Source organism: Micromys minutus (genome assembly GCF_963924665.1).
Source record: "Micromys minutus genome assembly, chromosome: 14".
In the NCBI taxonomy this organism is placed as follows: Eukaryota; Metazoa; Chordata; class Mammalia; order Rodentia; family Muridae; genus Micromys; species Micromys minutus.
This window is the reverse complement of record NC_137983.1, coordinates 24905724-24932016: the sequence shown is the minus strand read 5'-3', so window position 1 is coordinate 24932016 and position 26293 is coordinate 24905724. Positions and strand designations below refer to the sequence as shown.

The following is a 26293-nucleotide window of genomic DNA, read 5'->3' as shown; positions in this document are numbered from 1 at the left end:
TGCTGTGCAAAGACAGTCCCCCATTTAACGTCTATGAACTAAGCTGATTCACCTCAGTCATCACATGTACCCACTGAATGTCTCCTAGGGCATCAATACCAAGCTGCATGTTTTAACAACTACAAAAGAAGTGCATGTGAGCCTGCTCAACAAGAAGCCTTGGGTAGCATTAGAAATAGAAAGTAGTCAGATGTAAAACAAACAACTCAATTTATTAAGAAATCCGAATGGCAAGTGAGGTTGAAGTAGGGAGAAACCAGCGTTTTAACATCTTTACAATGGTTTACCAGGTATGTGGCTGCCCGAGTAGGTCATTTCTTGACTCATTAAGCCAAACACTTGCCTTCTGTGTTAGTCACCTTGTTTTGGAAACATTGATTCATTAGAGAGAGCACTGAGTCTGTGAGCCAGCCCCTCTCCTCTTGTCAGAAGGCATCTATTTCAAATCCACCATGCAGAAGGATGAGAGAGATGTGACTATTTAAGACCAGGCTGTGAGAGCTCAGTGTCCTGCCTTTTCATTTGCCAGTGAACAATATAGGTGGAACCTCTATTGGCACTGTGGTGTACCCACCGGTTAGCTGCTCTCCTTCTCCCTAACCACTTCCCATAATACCCTCTGATAATATAAAGGGTGAGAAACAAAGGAAAGGATGGAAAAAACTGGGTGGGGGAGGTCTTTGGTCCCTCTGATACCAGTTTTCAAAATCAATAAAAGCCCTGTAGTTGATTATTATCCTGTAGTTGCAGGATCGTCTCGTCATATAAAGGAGTGATGTTCACGGGGAAGCATGTGATGTAACAGGTCCTCTGTGCTTTTCTCAGAGTCAGATCACGATCAATGGCAACTCTGGTGGCGCCGTGAGTCCAGTGAGTTACTATCAGAGGCCATTCTCCCCTTCTGCATACTCCCTGCCAGGCTCTCTCAACTCCAGCATTATCATGCAGCATGGCAGGTCGCTCGGTGAGTACTGCAACCATGGTTTCCATGGCAACTTTAATGTGGCAGCTATATGTCACAAGAGAAAAATACAAGGTGACATAGTCACGTGCGACTGACTGACCATACTCTGGTGACCCTAACTTGGGAAGAATTAGAACAGGAGGGTCTGCATTGTAGAAAAGAGGGCCCTTGCTGTTTGGAGGTGATGATTGTTTCCATATCTGAGCCTGGAGAAGGCTAGTTGATATTTAAAATATGGAGTAGAAAGAATGTGATGATGTGCAGGGGAGCTTATGGGACCCAAAAAAGGTTAATGTAGCATGTTTCTATTGAGGTGGCTTCTTCCTTTGTGGAAGAACTTTCATTCTAGAATACTCTTTAGTTACATCTATGGAAAAGTTGTTGAGCAATTAAAATAATGTAACAAGGTGATGGGCTATAGTAACACCGGAAAATCCTAAAGTCCTGGATCACAGTCATAATCTATTCAAACTGATATTGAAAGTCACTGGGGAGCTTAAGTACCGCCTTAAATGAAGATCCACAGTTTATATAGGTTCTTAATTCTTTATATATTAAAAGGTAGGCAAAGCCATAGCTCTTGATACTGGGAAGATGGCTCAATGAGTAAGATCACTGTTGCTCTTCCAGAAGACACGGGCTCAACCTCCAAATGGTGGTTCACACCCATCTATGACTTCAGTTCCAAGGGATCTGATGCCCCCCTTCTGACCTAAAGGCACCAGGCATCCATGAAGTATATATACATACACACAAGCAAAGCACTCTTATGTAAAATAAATACATAAATATAATTTAAAATATTTAAATTATAACCTTCCTCCAACAATAATTATTTTGTAAATAATCAAGTGTGACTCTTTAGTCCATTGCCTATCCCATGAACACAGTCCATCCCATTATACCCATTAAAAAATATAAATGCTCAAGCATAAATAGCTCTTGACTTTAGGCCTAACCATTAAGTAGATTTTGTACATGTTCTTAAGTTACTTAAACAATGAAAATTTGTTTCAAAACTTTAAGCATATGATATTGTCTATCTTGTGAACTCTTTAGAGCTTCCTGGAAAAGGCCTGTGCTTCCTAAGGATAGAATTCTTTACATTCTTATTATGTAAATAGAGTTCAAACATTCTTATGTCGCCAAATATATTGGTACATATAGTTTAAAAGTAGAGTAAGTATTTTGTAGTTGCTAAAACTTCAATGTAAAAATTCCAAAATAAACCATTATGTGTTAGGTTGAAAAGGTTTCCATGATGTTGAGAACCTAGAGAGTTTTCGGACAACAAAGCAGAGGATGCTAAGGAAAGCATACACACATGAACCTCTCAATAGAGAGCCCCCCCATCTTACAGCCACTCCAGGCCAGCAACAGAGAAAAATCTAGAACACCATTCTGTGGGTCAGAGCAGACCTCCTTCCCTCTTCCCACACTGACTCTTTAATGGAAAGAGTATGATGCCACAAGTTTACTAAAGAATGCTTTATGTCGATTTCAAGCGCACTCATGGTAGAACTCAGCTTGCATGGTCAACAAAGCCTCTGTATGGTTTTAAGCATAGTCGCGGGACTCGTTAAAGAAGAGTCTAAATATACTTGCGCCTTTTCTAACACCACTCCGGGGAGCCATTTGTGAAGCTTGTAATGATCTCCTTTTAGAGTGTAAGAAAGAAGAGCTTGTTTGTGCCAAATTTCTCTCTTTGACAACCAGTCCACAGTTCAGTTTTATAACACACTTCCTCACTTCAACATTTTGTAATGGAATTATGCGTTATTATACACGAAAATGAAACGTTCTAAGTTATTTCAGCCATACATTTTCCTAAATCATCATTAAGGGGGAACTCTATCCCAATGCCTGTCTTAGTGAACAGTTTTCCTCATTCTGCCAAATAAAAAATACATTCAAGTACAGACAGCCCTTCACTTTAGACTTAACTAGTGAGTAGATTTTACACATAAACTGTTTAACATGGAAAGAAATGTCCTGTATAAACATTGAATAAGTTCCAATTGGCGAAGGCAGAGATGGGAGGGGAATTTACAAGTCTGTTCTGCCCTAGGTGAACTTTAAGACAAAAGATTGCAAATATAACAATTTATGAGCCACATAAGAGAAATAGAGAAAGAACTAGCTTTCACTGCATATGCTGTGGGTTTGTACAGTTGTATGAACTATACGTGGAGACAGACTTGATATTCTTTTGTGCTAGGACTGGGGCCCACCTATAAGCTCAGCAAGCACTGACAAAGGTCCTAGCAGTGTGGCCATGCTGTCAAGACCAGTGAAGAATTAAATTAAAAGGTCAATCAGGGCAAAATAACATAATGTGACTTCATTCAGAGTAAATGGGAAGATGGGGTTTGTATAAGAGGTGACACAGGAAACAGTTCTATTCATAGACTCACCCATTCCATTAAAAAAATGCCTTAAGACACTTCTCTGTTGTAAACTAAATTAAAAGTGGACTTAATGACAGGCATTACAGTAATGTGCTGGATATCAGCCTCAAGAGAGTGAGGCTAAATACCCATGTGAAAATGAGTCAGATTCTTAAATGTTTATTTCTGTTGTTCTACCCAACATCTGCATGAAAAATACATATAATGTGAAAGTTCATTATACATGGTATAAATATTAGTTGTAAATCATATATATGAATGTAATCAGCAAATGCTATCCTGAAACATAAAAACTTTTCAGCTGCCACAGGGAAGACCTGAATGACAGACAGATTTTGTTAACGGGTCATAGTGAGTCTAAAACAGCAGGAAGTCACATCACTGTGTCTGACAAGTCCGCCAATAATGTTGATTTTCCAAAACTATTATTTTGAACTCAGCATGAACAGAACAGGTATACACACCAGTTCCCTCTTACCTCTGAAAGTATTCCAGAAGTTTATAACCTTAACATGAAGATGAAAATTTGATAAGCCTCTTGTAACTTTAACACTTAAAACAATTGTCAAGTCTTGAATGATAAAAAGCCACTGCATGAGCATTTTACCATAAAAAATGTTAAATAAAATCCAGTACATTATAGTTACTGAGAAGCACTTACTTACCTAGGAGACTCCACTGTTTAGTGTGTGTCTAGTTCTAAAAAACTTGTCATGATCCTCCTGCCTCTGCCTCCTTCAGCAAATCCTACTGGCCACCACAACCCACAAACGGCTAAAAATAATTCTCAACAGGCTTCAACTTTCATTTTACTTTTATGGAATTTTATCTTCAGATCAATAATCCTATGGCTTCTCTCAAACACCTTACTGCTTTCTCATGATGGCAGCCATCAGCCTCACAAGGATCATTACGGGTTGTGACTTGAGTAAGCTTTACCCGGCTTCTTTCAGCTTCCGCTGTCACCCTAATTCTGTCTCTCCCAAGATTTCGGGAAGGAAAGTGAGGTGGGACATGCTCAGTGTTTCCTCAACAGCGACTGCACATCATTCACCAAGTATTCTTCCTTCTGTATGTGACACCAGGGTCCCTGCTGTCCCATATATGTGTAAGGTCCGCTACTGAACGAGACAGAGAAGATACAGGGAAAGGCATGGATGTAGAAAGAGGATTCTGTGAGGGTTGGCAATCGGTGTACAAGAGGCACCACTTTTTACAGTCCGAGCATCCAACATGTTCCGTGTTGCTGTGTTTTCCGCTCAGATTCTGCAGAGACATATTCCCAGCATGCCCAGTCTCTGGATGGCACAATGGGCAGCTCCATCCCACTCTATAGATCCTCCGAGGAAGAGAAGAGGGTCACAGTCATCAAAGCCCCGCATTACCCGGGGATCGGCCCCGTGGATGAGTCTGGAATCCCCACAGCCGTTAGAACGGTAAGCCGCGCGTGTCAGCACATGTGTCTTTCTGGGTCTGTACATGAGCTCCACAAAGGATGGATTGTGCATAGCTCTGTGCATTCCTAGGGTCTTATAGCATAAAGATTGTCCTCTGAGCCATCCGAGCTCCCGTGAATACCAAGCTGTGTGGCAGAGGGAGAAAGCTGGGCAGTGGCCATAGCCTCACAGTCTGTTTTTCTCCATTTGAGTTTAAAACCCTGAAAATGGTACTGTTTGTTAAAGAGCAACACTTTGTTTGTAACTTTCTATCAAAGCAAGGTGAAGCCTAGAGAGAAAACGAAGTGGGGGGCTGGGGGGCTGGTTACTCCTTTCACAGCTTGCAATTCCCACATGCACTGTAAAAAGACAAGTGATTCTGTTCTCGAAATGGATGTGAGTTAACACCAGGGGATGGGAGGCGAGATGATTGGAGAGAAGGGAGGTAATATCACAGGAAAGAAAGACTGTGGAAGACTGTGGGGGGCGGGGGTATTTGCCCAGCCCTCCCAGCTGAGCCTGCTGCTGAGAGCTCCCTGTATGATAAGTGAAAGTGTTGAGGGCATTTTTTTTTTTTTAGTCTTTAAACTCTGCCAAAGCGTTACTCAGTGTGCCGGGGCAGCCCTTTCTGGGGCAGCCCTTTCTGGCAACGCTGCTCTCGGCAGCAGAGGCTAGGCAGACAGCCTGTGCTGACCAGGTCCACGGCCAGAGGAGGTCTGTGGTAGCAGAGAAAGAAGACCGGGAAGCCAGGATGAGAGCCACAGCATCTTTGCAGGTGAAGGATGGGGAAGGGATTGAGAGGAGGAAGCTTCTAACTGCAAAGAGGATGCCTCTGCACCCACATAAAGGGCTGAGGTGCTGCCAAGAATAGAAATGCAGGGGGCCAGAGACAGTAAGGAACCTAGAAAAAGAATGGGCAGAGAGGGTATCAGGCCAGAAGCGATGGTGAGACAGGAAACATTTTGGGAAAGCTAAAGAAGTGTGAGGGTTTCCTTCTGTCTCTGAGTTTGCTGTGATCATGTTTTATATACACACACAAATTCAGAATTGATTATTCTTGGCGTAGGTGTTGTGACTGAAGCCAAAAAAAAAAATGTATATCCGTATAACATGCACTTGGGATTTAGACTTCTCAGATTGTTAAGAATGTAACTAGTTATAAAGCTCAAAAATTTTGTGTTGTAAAGATCATGGTCATATTTAAATGACAGAAAAGTCCCAGCGTTTGTGACTAATATCTCCATTTTACGACAGTTGCATGTTTCTAATGATAGTGTTTTGACATTTGTTTTCCTTTCAGAATTTCTAACTTGAAATGGCTACATTTGAATTTTCTCATGTTAATGAAGGCATAGTGACTCAGACAGGATTGGTGTCATGGATTTTGCCTGTTAGCCCTTGAGACACAGTATACATATAGCCTAAAAGATCACTGTTCTCTAGGCAGTTACAATCTGAAAAGATTCTACCTTAAACCTCCAAATGTGCTTTTTAAGTTGGTAAAAGCTATGTAAAATTGTACACATTAATGTAACCCGTTCTTTCTAATGTACAGATTTTTATTCCATAATGTTTTAGTTAAAAATGGTTGCTTTGTTGGGTTTTTAAGGAAAAAATCCAAAATGCTGGAGGTGATTGATAAAGTAATTAATAAAAGTAATAATATTAAATTCATATTGCCTGCTGCCAGATGAGAAGCATGCCAAATAATAGCAACCATGTACATCCACTAAGAGTGTGATGATAATTTCTCTTATAGAAAACCAAAGGTGAATTATTAACTACTGCAGAAGTTTCTTATAAGGAACCCTCTTTTTATTCTGTATAACTTGCTCATGCCTTTAAAACTGTAGGAAGTCAAGAGGGATCCTGTTCATGTTTACTACTTTGTAGCTTAATGAATTACACGTCGGAGGATAGAGCTGTATTTATAAATGTTTGCCATCCCTGGGCCAAGAACGTCCAAGGTTATTTCCTCCCCTCGCTCGTGTAGAAAGTAAGGATTATGAGACTCAGGTTGCTTCAGCTTTCTGCTCGGTATGTATGCTAAAAGCAGTACCACCGTCTCCCTGAGCCATGTCAGGGACTCCTCTCAGAAAACTAATGGATACCATGGCAACAGAATATTGTAACGTGGTCCAGAGACTGCTGGAAACAAGCACTGAATGCTCTCTACTTTTGAGTTCTCATGATGGAGGGAGACAGCTTTTCAGAATGTCCCCTTCTCCTGTGACCTGGGAGGTCTGTCACACTTTTCCTGCCATATTCTTAAAAACAGTAACAAAAACTCTCTAGGGCTCAGAGCCCATGAGACTGTGAAAGAAGCCGGGCTAACTATGTGACATGCAAGATCTCTCTTTCTGATTCGAATAAAACACATGTTTGGCTATTTTAGAGCTAGCAGGGAGAAAATAGAATAGGGTTGTTACCATCGTGTGTGGAGAAAACATATGTTTTTTTTTTTTAAGTGTCTGCATGTTAAGTAAGTGTGCAGTGCCTATGTTTCATAACTAGAAGATGAAAGCTGGAACCCCTTCCGATAAGGTCATGGGTCTCAGCTGCATGGTGGAGTCCCAGAGGTTAGATAGTCCACAAAAAATGCTTATGGGGGACACATCTCAAAGGAAATTTCCCAAATGGGGACTTGTGCACTCGTAATCTCAATGTGAGACATGACATGCTCCAAAATGGCATCGCCTAAAGGAACAAAAGTGCTCACCGCACTTCTTCAAAAAAGAGACACTGCGTCTGCATACCTCGGCTTTCCCAGCTGCACGGTCTCTCTGCCAGACCGCTGGGCATTCCCTGGCTGCCTTGAGCTCACCATATAAAGGTAGCAGATGGCGTAATCGTGAGATCCTGCCTGACTAGGCCCTCTGGCGAGTGTAGACAGCAGTGCTGTCTGTCACAATGCACTGCCATATACAGCGATGCATTTCCTTATTCGGCGTCCTTGTCCCCACTGGCAGTGTCCAGGTACAGTGAGAGACTATCTGTCTCTGCAGTTGAGTGTTTCGTTGCTGTTGCTGGTGCTCTGGCAGCAGAGAGGTCAAAATGAAGCTTAATGAAAGAGAAGCCTGCCTTTTAGAAAAATAAGCGCCTCCTAAAAATAAGTGTTCAGGTCTTTTACATGTGTGTATATTTGTATGTGTGCGCGTATGTGGACATGGCACATGTGTGTGTGTGTGTGTGTGTGTGTGTGTGTGTGTGTGTGTATGTGGATATGCATGGAGAGGCTATAAGTTGAAACTGGGTGTCTCCCTCAACTACTGCCCAAGCTCTCTCACCAAACCCAGAGTTGTCTCTGCCTCTTCTGCCTCCTGGGTTCTGGGATTACAGGAGCCCACTGCCATGCCTAGCTCTCTACACAGGTTCTCATACTTGGACAGCAGGCATGTTGCTGATGTCAGTTCTCTCACCAGCCCCCATCACCACCATGTTCCAGTATCATGCTTGAACCAGCAAACAGCAGATTCCTGCCTCCTCAACCCCCCCAGCCCCCAACACCAGTCTCCACCATTTGGCCGTTCATTTGCCTAATCATGTCTCTCAAACTCCCATTGTAGAAAAAGCCTACACGTATATGTGATTCTCAACAGAGCTGATGTTCTCTGGTAACTGTCAGAAATGTCTACTTTCAGAAGTCAAAATAAATTTAAATACAGCCTAACAGTTTCTGGATGAAAAAAAAATGCAATGGCCACACATACAAAAGAAAAATCAGAATATATAATATCACATGGTTTCTGCTCTCACGAGTGTAAGCCCTAACCAATGTTTTAAATCAGAGCAATGACCTTGGAAAACCTGATGCTTGCAGTCACCGGTACACAGAATAGTTAACTTCTGGCCCAACTAGCTGTGATGTAGTTGAGATGGAGTTCTGGCTGAGCAAATTGCTGTACTACAGCTCGAAAAAGGAACGTGTGTTTTCACAGACCTTAGTATAGAGTCTCTTCCAATAAGTTGGATTGGCTCAGTACATTCCACAGATGCTGGAATTCCCCCACTGTATATATATATTATATACATTATATATATTATAGTTGAAGGACTATCCTAAACCCCTTAACATGCATTGTAAGAGAAAAAGGCAGGGAGTAAAAGAGGTATCTACCTCTGGTTTCTACATGCTCATGTGGAATATGCACCTGTATGTACATACACACACACACACACACACACACAGATATATAACTTCCTCCGATTTTTATTTTTAGAAAGAATTAAATGGTAATGAAAGGCTCCAAGATCCGAATGTTGTTTTCACAGTTGGATGTTAATTTCCTATGTGTGCTATAACCTGCAACTTCTATCATACCCGAGCCCTGACACACATGAGGAATGGCTACAGTCAGAGAGTTTATAATTCAACAAGGCAAAAGCTGTATAACCCCAATGTCTTATTAAATAAGTTTCGAAGCCTAGCTCCACTTTAAAATACTGAATGTATCCGACAAAGCAAAGTCATAGTATATTGGTCACTTAGATCAGTAAATGCTAATTTTTGTCTTTATTGAAACTGATACAAATATCTATCCCTTGGTTCAAAAATTAAACCCCTAGTTAAATTTTTAAATGTCTTCACTGAACATTCAATATTTAATAACAAAGATAAAGACTAAGGGAGTGGATCTGTTAAATGCTTGCTGGGGAAGTATGAACGAGGACCTGTGTTCCATGCACAGCACTCACATAAAAAGCCAGGCATGGTAGCACACACCCGGAACTCCACAACTGGAGGCAGAGGGATCCCTGGGCTGCCTAGCCTCACTGGTAAAGCCTTGGTCCCAGAGAGACCCCATCAAAAAACAGAATCTCTTTAGAGGAACAACACCTGAGATTCCCTCCCCCTCGACACACACACACACACACACACACACACACACACACACACACACAAAGCTGGACTAGTGGTAAATTCCTGTAATTCCAGTACATGAGAGACTAGGTAGATAGATCATGAGCTAAAGACTAGTTAAAAATATATAGCAAAGCCCTGCTTCAGACACATACACTTCTGCTACTTTCTTCTTCTGCTTCTTCTGCTTCTTCTTCTTCTCTGTCTTCCTTTCTTCTTCTCCTTCATCATCATCAAAAGGAGCTAATTTCAATCAAATACTATCTGTTACTAAGCACAGTTGATTTGAATAAATAAACCTGTAATACAGAATGTTTCGATTGAATAAACATAGGACACTCTACTTACAAACTGCACAAGTCAAGGGCTCTAAGTTGCTGAGATTGCCCTCAAGTCATAGCAGGAATACAAATCTGCTGTTAGAAATATCCAATGTTAGGAATGAAGACTTTGTCCAGGAGTGTTCCTTTGAGTTTCCTTAGAAGAGTTACATCACCGTAGGCAGACACCAGCACAGCAGAAGTTCTAAAGACAGGTCAGACCCACAAGGTTAAAGCCCCTTGTAAGGGTTTCACAAGAAAAGGCCATCCCAGGCCTTGCAGCTGGTGAGTATCCCGTAGCACAGGCTGGCTGTCAGGTTGTCTCAGATGACTCCATGGCTGGGGAAGTGGAAAGATTTGAACCTTTGCTGGTATGTAATCATCTTTTAGAATGTGCCACCTGAAGCCCCTGACTATACCGCTGATTATACTTAGAGTGTTAGGTAAACTACTTTGGGGACAGTGAGAATTATAGACTCACAGTCACAGTAAGATGTTTGCCATTTATCTTATAGCAGGGGTTGGGGGTGGGGAGAGAGAAGGTAGTGAGAGAGCAGCAAGTGGACACAGCCTGGGTAGCCCAATTGCCTAAACCTAGCAGAAAGAGTTTATACTTTTATAATTCTTGGATGCTCTCTTTAACAGACAGTCGACCGGCCGAAGGATTGGTACAAGACAATGTTTAAGCAAATCCACATGGTACACAAGCCGGGTATGTACGGTCTTCTGTTGTTTTGTTTTGTTTTGTTTTGTTTTATCAAGTCCTTCCTTATGGATTGAAGAATATATTCTCAACTTTTGCATAGACTTTCTCCACACGAAAACTTCAAGACCCGAGTGCACTTGATGGCCTGTTTTTTATCAGCATCTCTCTCATTCTTACCCTACCCCTCCTACATCACAGATCTGTGCCTCTGCCTTAACCATGAGCTGTCAAGAAGCCGCCTCAGAGGCATCCCTGGAGCTTGCCAGGGGTCCTAGTCTTAGCTCACATCTACACTCGGGTATTGACCACGTCTACACCTGCTGCTGTTCCCTTCTGCCCATGTCTGTTTCTTACCACAAGAGTGAGTGTAGGTGGCTTCTCTGATCCTACTCAGTACAGGTGGCAAGTTACCTTAAAAACACCTAATAAAAAATTACATACAATGCAGAGGACACGAACAGCTGCCTGGGGAAGTGAGGGCAAGAGACAAGCTTTGCATGCATGACCAGGGTCGCAAGGTACATTACCTTATAGACAAGATTGCTCTGCCCAAGAATGTGATATTAGAAAATTAGAGTTCTGTTATGTGCTAAAGAAAAAAAGCATTGCTTTTTTTTTTTTTTTTTTTTTTTTTTTTTTTTTTTTTTTTTTTGCTAGTGTGTTTCTGTCATTTCTCTGACCTGCTGCCTTGGCAACAAGGCGGCAGCATCTGGATTACTATGTTTATGTTTCATTTTCTAGATGAGGACACAGACATGTATAATACTCCTTACACATACAACGCAGGTAGGACGGCTTTCCTCGCTGGCTTACAATGACCAGTCCCACTCCACTGTTGGGAAGAGCCTCAGTCCTTTGTCTTGCCACTCGGATCCCATGTTGTCCATTCCTGTGATGAGAGGAGGATTCCCTACTCCTTTTCTCAGAGCATGCCTAACAAAAGATTGATCCTTTCTCCTGGAAGTGGGAACTAACACTGGGCTGCATCATTCATTCCTCTGCTATTGGTTATTCTCAACCTCAGGAATGTTTAGCCACAGTGTGAAGGGTCAGGGTGAGAGAACAGACCAGGTCCTGGGTTCCACGGTGAAATAAAGATCTTTTTTATCAACAGAAAGAGTGATGATTGCATAATACCTTCCACCTCTTTTTTTTCCCTAAAACAAGAAAATGCAAGTGTTTTGAAGATCATGCCCAGGCTCTTTCTCCAAAATGGAATCATTCATTGAAAGATGTAAAAGCCTCCCTCTTGGCTGAGCCACTTTTCTGACTCAGTATTACCAGTGCTTACAATGGAGAGATTTAAGCTCTGCCATTCCCATTTGGATTTGAATGTGCTGGTTTCGTGTGGAGTAGTCTTCATGCTCCTGTGGCAGGCCCCTGAAAGATGCCCCCTCCCATCAATTTTCCTGAATATCACATCAGGTGATTCTACCCAGCCCTAACCATAAGCCCAGGGTTGTGCCCTCATTTAGGATCCTCTTTGCTACCCTAACAGAAATCTCCATGAGACTCTTCCCCTCTCTAAAACCAGCATCAAGTCCCTTAACTGGGTGATTTTGCTGCTGACCTCCAAAGATGGGGGGGGGGTAAAATAAATAAACAAACATCAAGCTCTTGACCTCTGAGATAGACTCTATATCCCCAAATTATTATAGGAAGTCCATAAGGTAAATACTCCCATCATGGCCCCAGTCCATCAAACTCACCTCAGTGAGTTTTACCTCATAAGCTGAAGTCTGTAGAACTTAAGAAACACTTAAGAGCAAACAGGTGTTGTCCAGAGCCCTGTCTCATGGGAACATACTTACATAGAGAAGCAGCCATGCACAGATAGACTCAGCTTAAGATTGAGGAGATGAGAAACTAAGAATTTCTATATACTTTCAAATACTGAAATCAGTGTGTTTGCCTGGTAATCAAATAAACTGAAGCTCAGTTATGTTAAATGGAGTTATGAAGCTCAGATCCTGTAAAGTCTGGGGAGTTTTATCCTTCAATTCAATGAAACACCTATAACCCCTCTCTACTTCCTACTAAACCACGCCTTTGTGTCTTGCATAATGACCTTGCCATCTTCTTCTACCCATCAAAGCTAATCCTTCAGGTCTATAATATTCTCTGTCTCATTCATCATCTTCTAACATCCTCTAATTCTTATGATGTCTTTCCCCCTGGGATGTTTATTAACTGTTACCAACTCTTTCCAATCACATACCTTCTTGCGGCAGCTTGTTGAAGAGGGTTCACACTCTCATGTTCCACGTGGGAGCAGCACCTCATACATACAAGCGTGTTCAATATTTGTTGGATTGCAATTAACATTATCAATGTCATATGCCAGTATTATGGAATACTAGCTGCCATTTTAATCGTCCTCTGTCAGTTAGTTTCTGTAATTGAGGGGCATTCAAATGGATCTAAAAATAGACCTGAACGTCTGTTTTTACTAAATAGCCTGTGGATTTTCATTAGTTCTGCAACGACTGGTGATTGACTATAATTAATTAATACTTAATATACAGGACAAATTGATAATTCATAAGTTAATGTTGATAAATTAATAAACAATGTACCAGCTAAACAATAAAATATGTTTATTGACAATTTTTACAAAACCATTGGTGATTTTGCAGATCCCAACAACTAAATGTATTTTTTTAAGTTATTTGCTTGTTTTGCTGGTTTTTCTTTTTCATGGTAGGTCTGTACAACTCACCCTACAGTGCGCAGTCACACCCTGCCGCGAAGACCCAGACCTACAGGCCTCTTTCCAAAAGCCACTCAGACAATGGTACTGATGTTTTTAAGGAGGCACCTTCCCCAGTGCCTCCACCACACGTTCCACCAAGACCAAGAGATCAGTCTTCAACAGAAAAGTAAGGCTCTTTCCCCAAAAATGACTTCTCTTGGGATGAAAACCAACCTACAGTAGTACTTAGTAAAGCATTAGTCCAGCATTGTGAAGTGAATTTATGTATAGATTTATCAGTCTATATTGAACATCACTATAGAGATTATGCTGAATGCTTCCAGGGAAGTCTGGTTTGTGCTAGCACAATGTTCTAAGTTATTATTTTTTTTGTTTAGTAAGCTCATAAAGAGGCCACAAATGTTGTTCATGAGTAGAGCATTTATTCAAGTACTAAAAATGTCAACAAAACATACACACACACACACACACACACACTACCTTACTACATTATTTCCATAGGCCTTGGATATGAAGCTTAGTGGTAACGGCTTCCTCCACATACTCTGGACTCTGGGTTCACTTCCTGAGCTGAAGTGGACTAGAGTAGGGTGCATCACTGTGTAAACTCAGTCATCATAAAGCTGAGGTAAGAGTTCAAGGCCACTGAGCTACATAGTAACTTCCAAGCCAGAACTGGCTACGTGATAATATTCTGTCTCAAAATAAACACATATAAATATAAACTGATTAGAGGCAATTGGCAAAGATTAGCTCTGCTGCCCACATTAGAAAGATACTAAGCGGCTAATTTTTGTTATTGCTGTTGTTGTTTTCACAGGTTTGAAAGTTCAGGTCTTTCAAAATGCCTTTTAGAAACCAAGGGAAATTATTCTTAAATTATAAATAAGGCATTATTTAAAAAGTGTCTGTGACTCATTTTCACCAGTTATTTTAGCTGCTTCTCACTTTCATTTCTCCACTGAAGTATTTTTAAATAAGCTATCCACACTCATGTAAAATGTTATGCACACATTTCAATTGTGCTATTGTAGCAGGATTGTGGCTGATATTTCTAATATTGCTAATCTTTATTGAGAGCCAATTATGAGGCAACCACATGGCTGAGCATTTTCATGGTATTCCATTGTTTTATTCTGACAACAAACCAGTGGGACATGTTCTACAGTGCAGAGGAAGAAATGGGTTAGAAAATTACAATTTGCTCTGTTTGTATGGACAGAGTATTGAAGCCAGGATTTAACCTCTATTTCTCCTAAACCCAAAGCCTATGCTATCCCTACCGGCAATTAATAAATAGTAATGGAAGAGATGTTTGTTGCTGGTTTTTATGTTACTGGTTTTAAATATTTCTGTCATATATGGTCTTAATTACTATTCTGTTGCTATGAAGAAATACCATAACTAAAGCAACTCTTAGAAGGAAGCCATTAATTAGGGGTCCATTTACAGTTTTAAAGGCAAGCAGACAGGCAAAGTGCTGGAGCAGTAGCCAAAAGCTTTATATCCTGGTCTGCAGGCAGCAGGCAGGGAGACAGACATTGGATCTGGCATGGGGTTTTGAAACCTTGAAGCAGTAACCCACTTTCTCCAAAAAGGCCACACCTCCTAATCCTTTCCAAATAGTTCCACTAACTGGGGACCAGGCATTCAAACATATGAGCCTGTAGGAGCCATTGTCATGCATACCAGCACACACACCTCATAAAAAGTATACTTAACACCACTAAAATTGTATCATTAGGAATAATTGAAAATCATTTATAGGATTATGCTCTAATACATAACAAAAATGAATACCATGTTAAGGGATTTTCATCTTAATACCTCTTTCCTCATGAGAAATTGTATAGACGTACAAATGTCTTTAAACCAAGAAATAATTCTCATTGCACATTTTTTTAATGAATTGGCTCCATAATGTGCAGACAGGACATGGTTTCACACAGGTAGGAAAACTGAAATGGGAAGGTTAGATGGAACTCACTGATTCTCTATACACCTAGGACTTGCTTCTCCTTCTCTCTTAGAGCACTTCTGAGCCTATCATTCCTTGGAGAAAAAATTTCATTCCTGTCCACGGAATCAGGATTTCCAAACTCAAAAGACAAAAGCTTCTTTCTCTCAAATATAAATAAAAGAAATTAACACATATTGAATGGTTCTTCCACCTCTCTGAGGGAAGTTTCTAATTTGGTTCTGGCTGCCCAAAAGTTTGGTGTTCTGAGTCCTCCTGTGAGATGTACTTGCCGAGAGCCCTTGACAGGCTCTCAGTGGTATCAATGCAAGGAATAGATTCCCATGGGACAGTATTTCATGGCTCACACCAAAGGATCTCCCACTGCACTCTGTTCACCCCTATGCATGGCAGACCAAGTGATGCAGGTGTAATTCTCATGCATGCATTCCAATGTCATTCACCAGAAATATGGTCAAACATGCTACATTTATTATTTCTTATTATACTGGATCAAGGAAGCCTGGTCATCAGGTGGTTAAACTGACTAAGTTTCACAGAGCACATTGCCACTTTAAACTCAGACACAGCTGTCATTAGAGTTGTGGGGATACCAACAAGTCACTATCCATGTGTCAACAAACCTAGTTTTTGAATTTTTCCAGCCATAGCCACACTTGCAAAAGTAGAAGGAAAGGTAAAGTATAAGGGATAGTTTATGATAAGTCACTTAAGTTAAACGTGTATAGTAATTTCATGCATTTTTAGCCAGAGAGATGTTGTGTGAGGGTTTTTGTTATTATTGTTGCTATGTTTTGTTTTAATCTCTCAGGGCTCAGCAAGAAAACTGCTTGTTGATTGAGTGAGCCCAGAGATCTGAACTTGATCCCTAGAACCCTATGGTGGAAGGAAAGCATTGATCTCCTAAAGTTTTCTTCTGCATGCACACATGCACATGGACACACTAAGCCAGTAAATTTCCATTCAAATTAACCTTGGGAATTGATATATGGAACTTAATGAGATTGCAAAGTTTCTGTAAGGCTAAGGACACTGTCAAGAAAACAAAACAGCAGCCAACAGATTGGGAAAAGATCTTTACCAACCCCACATCTGATAAAGCTCTAATATCCAATATATACAAAGAATTAAGGAAGTTAGACTCCAGGGACTCAAACAATCCTATTTAAAAATGGGGTACAGAGCTAAACAAAGAATTCTCAATTGAGGAATATCAAATGGCTAAGAAGCATCTGAGGAAGTGCTCGACATCCCTAAGTCATCAGGGAAATGCAAATCAAAACAACTCTGAGATTCTACCTCACACCAGTCAGAATGGCTAAGGTCAAAAACTCAGATTACAGCAGATGCTGGTGAGGATGCAGAGAAAGAGGAACACTCCTCCACTGTTGGTGGGGTTGTAAGCTGGTACAACCACTCTGGAAATCAGTTTGGCAATTCCTCAGAAAATTAGACATAGTCCTACCTGAAGACCCAGTTATTTCACTTCTGGGAATATACCCCAAAGATGCTCCAACATACAATAAGGACATATGCTCCACCATGTTCATAGCAGCATTATTTATAATAGCCAGAAGCTGAAAAGAACCCAGATGGCCTTCAGTAGATGAATGGATACAAAAATTGTGGTATATTTACACAACGGAGTACTACTGAGCTATTAGAAACAATGACTTTATGAAATTCCTAGGAAAATGGATGCATCTAGAGAATATCATCCTGAGTGAGGCAACCCAGTCACAAAAGAACAGACATAATATTCAGTCACTGAGAATTGGATATTAGCCCCAGAAAACTCTGAATACCCTAGAAACAAGTCACAGATTATATGAAGCTCAAAAAAAGAAAGGCCAAAAAGTGGAAGCTTCAGTCCATAAGGGAAAAACAAAAAACCACCACCACCAACAACAAATATATAGCATCTACTCAGAGTGGGGTACACCTAGACCTTAAATCACTAATAACTCAAGAGCTAAGAAGATAGCCTTGTAGCAATTTTTCGTATTTAAAAATCATTATGTCTAATCTATACACACCAAGAAAACTTTGGCTATTTCCATGTTACATTTTGTTTTATATGTACTTTATGCTTATGATAACTAGTAAGATTTCAATGCATACTATCAAACCTCTAAAAGAATTAAGTACTGACAAAATTATGTTCATATAGTGTTATGCCAAAATGCTTTTTAAAATCTGTACATGTATCTCTCTTTTTTAAATAAAGTTGTAAGAAAAATTTAACCTTGGCAAGTTGACCATAATGGTACCTCACAGCGCTTTCGATGCCCTTTGCTGTTTTTGACAGGCATGACTGGGACCCTCCAGACAGAAAGGTGGACACCAGAAAATTTCGATCAGAGCCAAGGAGTATTTTTGAATACGAGCCGGGGAAGTCGTCCATTCTGCAGCATGAGAGACCCGTAAGCACTTGTCACTGATCCAAAAGCCAGCTTGCCAGGCCACAGGGGTTCCCAAGCAAACCTGAATCTCATCCCATTTTACTTTAGTGACATTGTGGAGAAATTGTGTTTATTTTTAGTCAGGATTTGTGTATCTTGTCTCTGACTTGAAAGAGGTACTTTAGTAGCATGTACATATACATATATTATATATATATATATGCTCATTATCATTAGCTATAGCTAGCTGTGCCTAATTGCAGCACTCACACATGAAATACTTACTATATTGCTATCCTATCTTGCCAATGAGAACAATCATGAGTCCATATCTCCGATGTATAGACCCAGGCAGGTGAACTCTTGGACTATGTTGGTTTCCTATTATTTAATCCACTGAAGAAGAACTTTTTCCAAACACACTTCCCTTAATAAGTTGTTTAATTGGATGTTTATTAAATCCCCCTCAGGTTACCAAGCCTCAAGCTTCATGATTGATTACCACTTTAATAGATCAAGATTGTATTGTTCTTTATAGTTTTTTTGTTGTTGTTGTTTATATTAGTGATACATAAACTGAACAGGGTATGGACTGGGAAAAGACTATATACCTCCATTAAGCTAATAGCAGCTTCTTCCTTGGCCCTTGTTTCTGTTTGCTTCCCTTGTTTTTTTGGGTTTTTTTGTTTGTTTGTTTGTTTGTTTGTTTTGTTTTTCTCAGAGATCAGTGTCCCCAAGACAGCTTTAAAACTGCAATTTCTCTGTGTGTCCAATCTCAATTCCAGATAAAACCTGCTGGTGTTTTCTTTGTGAGTTCTTCCAGCTCACGTGTCAGCCTCACACTTGTGCATAGACTGCAAGGTCTGCCCAGAGATTTAGTTAGACAGCCTTGACCATGAGTAACCTTAATTCAGAGTGGGAAACCCTGTGTTTTGTGGCTCTGTTTTTATTTAGAAGATGTTCTAATCCCATAGTTCAGCTGCCTTTCTTGCATGATAAGATTGCAACAGAGAGACTGAAAGTGAGGGAAACATGACTGACTCCAGGCTCTGGATTATAGCCCATAATTCCTAAATTGTCTGTCTGAATATGAAGAAAGTAAAATTTCCAAACCAAAATTCATTCAGTGGAATACAATATTACTCCTGAAAAAAAATTAAATTATAATAGAAATGTAATGATTTATGAGACTCTTGGGATTACAGTAGGACTAAAGATAAGAAATGTCTTAAATGGCCAAAATGGAAACACACCTAAAGAACTCTCCTTGTCAGAGCTCAGTTATGGGGTCCCTTCATAGTGGCTGATATTTCCAAGAGCATTCGGGTGCAAGCTTTGAAGGGTCTCTGTTTTAATATACTAACAACAATGATAACAGCAGATATATCTACTACATACTAGGCTCTATAACTACTAATAATCTCTTTCTCTTATGAAGCCTTCCAAACAACCCCATGCACAAACTTCCTACTTCACAGATCAGGAGACTGACGCAGCATTTGCCAAATGCCACATGGCCAAGTAGCTAGCATGTGCTCGGACCAGTTGAGCTGAAGCAAACGTTTGTTTGGTATACCTCATTGCTGCCCTGTCGTCTCCTCTAAGCAGGAAGCCTTTAGCTAATAGTACTCACAATTTATTTGATTGCTTTCAAGTATAGTATAATTAGGCTGACTTATATAAGTTACTTTCTTTACCAGAAAGCTGGGTTCAAGGTAACTACAATACAAGGTGAGTGTTCTCGACTGGTCTAAGAGGATAGGGAGGTCAGAAGCCGTGAGCATGGGCAGCAATTCTGCTATGGATAAACCTCTTCAGCCATAGGAAAAGATGAATGGGAGGAACTGGCAACTTGGAGGGAAATGAGAACGCAAGGCGTACATTTTTATCCCTCCTAAACCATCTGTTGGGAGCCAGAGTTATGGTAGATGATGTGTGAAAGCCGATGATCTAATTTTGGCCAAGCCTTTGTTAGATTATTGTTATTATAGAGTGAGACTACTACCTTATTAAAAATATCAATCCTGAATTTATCCCACTTTAAACTTTGACAAAGGGGTGTCAGGATGGCTGAGTGGTCTAAGGCGCCAGACTCAAGGTGATAAACTGGGACAAAAACAAACACAAACAAACGAATCACTCATGGACAAGGGTGTTTGAGACCAGCTAAGTGTCTGGAGGGTTCCGACTGTAGGAGAGAGAGGGTGGCTTTGCTCACTGAGAGAGACATAACAGCACGTGAGCCTCAAGACCTTATGACTGCATCTTCTGACTTTTTACTCCAGTATTTTGAGAGCATCCCTTTCTTCTCTTCCACTCTAATGTTTGAAAATCATGAACAGCCGCTAGGCAGTCCTATGCTGTTCTCCTCAATGTCCAGCAACCCTGTCAAGTTCCCTATGTTCCTGGATCCCCCCACCCACTCTCTATGAGCTTAACATTCCTACTCACAAAGAGCAATGTCACAGCCCCTCGGGTCCGGTCCACAATTGTCCATTGTCTGAGTTGACATGGCCCACTTATTTCCCTGATTACTAAATCCAATCACCATTTTTTTTAAAAGCCTGCCAATCATACCTTTTTTTCCTGACTTTTTCTTGTCCCTGGAGACATTTTTCCATGCACCTGTCCACCTGTCTGGGCTCCTCACTATCTGTTAGGTTCCCTGACTGACAGGGCATCTTCCTTACCCAACTCAATTTGTTTGTGTGTTGTCTACACAGTAGATGTCACACCTTCAGTGACAAAGCAAATGGAACTGATATTAGCTTTGCAGTTGATGGGTAAAAATGGTGAGAGATTGAATCTATCTATGAGGTCCGGTGAGTCTCCATCAAGATGCACAGATGAAATTCACAAATAACTTTAGCTCATCTTCTATGAGGGAGCAGTTCTGCTTTAAGCAGAAATCCTCATACCCTGGGGAGATGCTGCCTTATCCTTAGTAATTGAAGCCATATCTATCTATTTATATTCTCAGGAAGACAAAAATTAAATGCATTTTTGAAGCTTATAAATATTTATTTGATTATAAATTTTGGCACTGACTAAATGGGCCTAATGCCTGATCCAGAAGAGACCTCACATTCACCACTGTTATCTTTGGTACAATAACTGTGCTTACATCTAATAATAACCAAAAGGAACACACACTGGAAGAGCTGAAAGGCAATCTGAGCCAGGAGAGAATATGGTGGTTCAACAGAAATGACTACTCAGAGTTAAAGCTATAAAAATGTGAGAAGTTCTAGCTGATGACATCTCCTTTTTTCTTTGGGTCTGACCTCTTTTTGGGGGGAGGTATCTATTTCTTGAGGGTCATTTTTGCTGATGTTGTTGAGTTCTCTTGAGACAAGGTCTTCTCACGCAGCCCAGGCTGATGTTAACCCCGCCATCCTCTTCCCTCTGGCTCCCAAGTACCTGCCAGCACACCCAGCCAAGAAAGCAAAGGCTCTGCTCAAATGGGTACCACTCATGGCCTTCCAGAATTGCTGAGGATGACTTGTCTACCTGGGGCACTTCCTGTGCTACTATCTGCACAGATTTACCAAGTTGCTCACTGTGACTACAGACCGAAGTTTTAATAACTAGAACCCCTTCTATCTAATGAAATTGCTGTTTTTGTGTTTGGAGCGAAATGATAGCTGTCTTCTCCTTACCCCATATTCTATTACAAAAATGTATCTCAGCAAAGGAGAGTGCGGACTGTCGATTTGTTACTAATTTTAAGTCAAGGCGAAGTTTAAAAGTTTGTCTATTTATGTATTAAGTTTGCTGCCCCCTAGTGTTCATAGTGTTTTGAAGCAACTTTTCCCCCCTAAGACTGGTTCTCAACTTTCCTTATGCTGTAGCCCTTTAATACAATTCCTCATGTGCTGACCCCCAACCATAGAATTTTTTTCATTGCTACTTCATAACTGTCATTTTCCTACTTTTACGAATTATCTCAGGAAACTTGCAAGTTGAGAACAACTGCTGTGACAAACTCCTATCTTCCCTACACTCCAGTTAGGTGTAACTGAGAATGAAACTTTTAAAAGTGAGAGTTCATAGACACTAAATATCCAGCAACAGAAACCAGAGTTTGAGAGAATTCGGGGTTTCTCTTCTGTTAAGGAGCTAGCAAAGCTCTCTGAGCTACACAAAAGCTACTGGTCAACCTTCTCTGATGTTAACTGCTCGGAGATAAAGGCTCTAGCAACTTAACCTATGAGATAATTTTATGTTAGCTGGCATTGTCTAAATAATTGGAGAAAAGTAACATCACCGACAAAATCTTAACACTCCTATAACTTAGTGGATCAAAAGTTTTTAATTCAATCAAAAGCAGTTTGATGTCTTTCTTCTAAGCCAGTGGGAACTGGCTACTGGGAGGTATTCTTCTAACAGATCTCACTGTTAACTTTGAAGGAGAAGCCAAAAATAAGATGGACATAAATTACGGTAAATATCTCAGAGCTTCCTCAGCATCCTGTCATCCTAACTGAATAGCCTCTTTGGTTGTAAGTATCGCAAAAATAAGCTTACAACCAAAGGCTAAGTACTAACGGTAATATTAAACACTAATGGGCAGTTTTCAAAGCTTGACCAACAGTGTAGTATTTTTCATACACATGCATCCCTGTATGTGCCCATCCAGATGCCCACTTTGGGATGCCATCAACCACTGTACAAGCATGCCACTATGAAGTATTGTTCGCTCGTCATTGGTCACGGCAACTCCCAGGGTTATTCTGCCCTCTTTACAATCACTGCCACTGATACGCTGCAAAAGCTCGGTCTCTGCACTGTTTCCTTAGGATGCCTCCCATGTTTCTATCATTGTAATGGCAATGAAACACTACAATAGTATGTAATGGTGTGTAATAGTACGTAATGATATGTAATAGTATGTAATAGATGTAATGATGGGAAAAGGCTTCAATGTTTCACTACTACTAAGCTCATGATAATATAGTGTCTTTTTTAATGTGGTATATTCCACTGCCCCCAGCATTATAGGGTTATAGAGCTACTCAGTGGGAATCCTTGAGCTCCTTATGACTTTACAGAATAATATGGGATTGAGATGTTTAGCAGCCTTCCAGGATGGTACTGTGGGCTTCACAGCATTTCTCTTGGTTGGCATGAATGGCTTTTAGGGAACCAAGTAACCTTCCTTACAATTGTTCTGAATTAATATATTATGCAATACAACTATACTCATTTAACTAGAGACAGGAAATATAGTAAAGAAGTAGCTATGGAAAAATCCAGTGCTTTGAGCATCACTTTATAGAAAAGCAACCACCGTGACACCATCTAGCCTGGTATGTATCATAAAAGACCATTAGAGGTTAATGTTAACTCGGTTAAGGAAGGGCTGTGTGTCCTTATTCTATTAGAAAAGTAATTGTGTTTGTTTTTCCCCACTGTTTGTTAACAACCCAAGCATTTCTACCTTAAACCCTACATTCATAAACCACTTGAGATGCAAGTCAGGTACACCCTCAGACCCTCTCTCCCCTACCCACCATGCTAAGCCTAATTTTACCCATCCCCTCCTTTAGCTCCAAGTCAACATGGGGAGACTGAATCACAAAATGGATTATTTCTTCGCTTTTGGAGAGACTTGTGAACCTTCAGATCTTTGCTATAGTAGGCCATTCATAAGAAATCTGCTCTTCCACAGTCACCCAAGCCACAGCCCCAACCTGAAATGTTAAGTCTCCAGGACTCACATCAGCTGGTGCCCTCCAAGTTCCATCAAGAGCCCCTGTCTAATGAATCAGTGTTTCCTCACTCCCTCTCTCTTACAGCCCCCTCTCCCAACAACTCCGACACCTGTTCCCAGGGAACCCAGCCGGAAGCCTCTGATGTCACCCTCAACAGATAGCCGGCGTACCCCTTCCCCTCCGCCCAGGAGCTGTGTCCCTGCACCCTATCCGAGTGCCCCAGATCTCTCTCCCACCCGGGTGAGCGCCTTCCTTCTTTACCTTCTCTCATGCTGTGGGGAAACTGAGCTTAGCCTTCGTTCTGAGGCTAAGGCAAGGTCAGATCCCTGTCGCTGCCGGGGTTCTTCCTGCTCCTAGAACCCCACTTCTGTCCCGGGCACCCTCTTCTCCACCATTCCATGTTCCAGCCTGCTCCATCTGCAATGTCTGCACAATGCAGACCACTGCTGCCACCGCCAGTGGCCAGGGACTTCCAGGACAGCGGACTGAGCAGTCCAGGAGAGCCCTTTGGTGCCTGGGTAGGACGTATCTTCACAAACTGGTGTGCCATCATCCCCGTTGTCCTGGCCAGGATAGCTTCCCTAGTTCATGCACCAGGCTAAAGAACTAGCAATGGTGGCAATAGGGACCCCAGTGATGTCATGATCCTCATTTGCATACCCTCCAAGTTCTTCACTTCCTCCTCTGTCCTGCCGAGGTTTGTTGGATGAGTCTGATGCATGTTTGCGTGCGGATGCGTGCGAGTTTTCATACCACACGGCATTGTCCCTCACTTCGCTCAGTGTGCCTTTTCCTCCCCTTTTCCTTCACATCTGCTCTAGACGGGTCGCATAAATCCAGCTGACATAGATTTAGAAAATGAGCCCTGGTATAAATTCTTTTCAGAACTGGAGTTTGGACGTCCGGTAAGTGAGGCTAGACAATTACTATAAAACAAATAGGAGAATGTTGCTGTTTGATTTTTAAAGCATATTAATTGTCACAAGGGAAACGGTGTCATGTCGAAAACAGAAGCTGGCAGTGTTAAATACACGTGCTCCAGCTTTGTGCAAATTCGCTTTGGTAACAAATACCTACGTGTGTTCATTGGCTTCCCATATGTTTTCTCCAAATCATGCATTAGAATCACATCTAATTAATTACAAATCTAGCATGCTGGGGTAGTTTCTGTCTTGGAATATTTAGGTCATTAGCACAGCTTTAGTGGAGAACTGTATTTCGTAGAGCACATTTGGGGCTAGTTTGACAAGTACCTTGCTGTCTATAAGAATGACGGTTACTACTCGCTAATTGCTGGGAAAATATCATGCCCGTGCAGAGTGCTTGAACCCCAAGTCAGTGACTTGATCTTCCTAATGCAACTCCAATCATGAGAAAGTGGACCAAAGAGGTCAAAGAATTTGCCCAAAATAGTCACTAATTAAACCTAAGCCAGTCATACAACAACAAAAATCTTTGGGCGGTTGCTTCTATGATATATTACAGACCATTCCCACAGTAAAACGATTCTTTGAATGGGAGCGAGAACAAAAAGAAAATTAAGAATCCTGTTGACTCTGCCTCGTAGTCCTCATGAGCAGCCGGCAGGTTTCTGGTCCCCAGAGTCCCATGCTAAAAGCCCCCATTTGGACCTTGTGGGATCAGATTGATCTGTTTGCAACAGGGTCGACTCAGGTTTCAAATACCTCCCCTTAGTCCTTCAAGCAGTATCAGGGAACTGTCTGTGACATGCATTTTTATAGCCCCTAAATTTTTAGATAGCATGTCACATACACTGTCATTATTAGAACTCAAGAGTCTGTTCTTTCTTATACCCTGCCATGTAAGGATTTATAAATATGTGGATCACACATTCCTTACTGGGTGACTGTGTGAGTCCTTTCTATACATTAAAATGCAGCCTTGGTTAGCCTCCTTATACATTTTATTGAACTGTATCAGATGTGGCTGTAAATGAATAGTAAAGTTTCCTGGCACTTCTATTACCCAATAAAAGGATTATTTCCCCCTGCTTTTTTTTTCTGATATCTCCTCTTATTATTATAAATGTATTTTATTTTGTTGGGAAAATGCTCTCCCGTTGTCCTTTATGTATTGGCTGTTACTGGGTAGTTTCTAGAGACTGTGCTGATTTCTGTGTTGAGCTCAAACTATCAGCACTTTCTGTAATCTTCCTGGGCCACACAGGGCCGCTCACCAGCTCGCTCTTCCTCACTGCTCCGATGTTTCCTGAATAGACCTTGCAATCTGCTGTGGCCACAGACTCAGAGTGCTGATGTCTATGTGACAAATTGAGCTTACTTACAAATCTACTAACTGAGCACAGGCAGCTTTGTGCCGTGCTGCAGAATAGTTACCAACATTGTACTCTTGCTCCTTGGCTGCCATTTTGCTCCGTCCCTGTCACTCTTTATGTGTACCTGATGCTATCAGCACTCAGTTTCTAACTGTTGTCACCTTTTCCACATGTTCATTACTCGCTGCATTGACTGTCCTCCATCCCATCTCTCCACTTCTGCCTCTGTGGTGCATCTACACACAGCCTCCTAAAAAGGCTCTGGACTATGTGCAAGACCATTCTTCCGGTGTGTCCAATGAGGTAAAGACAAATTCTTCTCTCCTCCCAGGTTCCCCCCTTGTTACTGTCAATCTGAACATCTGTGTGGTTCTAGTTCACGATGCTGTTCAAACTGGTTTTGAAATTTCTCTTTGTATCACTTTGTTGCATGTAGTAGCATCTAGACAGGGCAAAGGGGGTCAGCTATTTCTGAATTCTAGGCGATGAAGCTTC

General features: G+C 41.2%; 1 protein-coding gene across 22 annotated transcripts in view; it reads left to right on the top strand.

The window, feature by feature from the left end:
• The window catches only part of SORBS2 (sorbin and SH3 domain containing 2), a gene marked incomplete at its 5' end in the record, with an annotated part of 159175 nt that overhangs the window by 92920 nt on the left and 39962 nt on the right, over nt 1-26293 (top strand). For 7 of the 22 annotated variants that reach the window (XM_080928640.1, XM_080928639.1, XM_080928647.1 and 4 more), the window contains 9 exons: nt 826-964; nt 4636-4808; nt 10635-10701; nt 11437-11481; nt 13400-13574; nt 17695-17809; nt 23587-23742; nt 24324-24407; nt 26045-26101. In XM_080928640.1, the coding sequence (XP_080784766.1) occupies nt 826-964; nt 4636-4808; nt 10635-10701; nt 11437-11481; nt 13400-13574; nt 17695-17809; nt 23587-23742; nt 24324-24407; nt 26045-26101 (1011 nt within the window). The remainder of the gene's footprint in view (nt 1-825; nt 965-4635; nt 4809-10634; nt 10702-11436; nt 11482-13399; nt 13575-17694; nt 17810-23586; nt 23743-24323; nt 24408-26044; nt 26102-26293) is intronic. The other 15 variants (XM_080928634.1, XM_080928635.1, XM_080928629.1 and 12 more) reach the window with 7 other exon arrangements.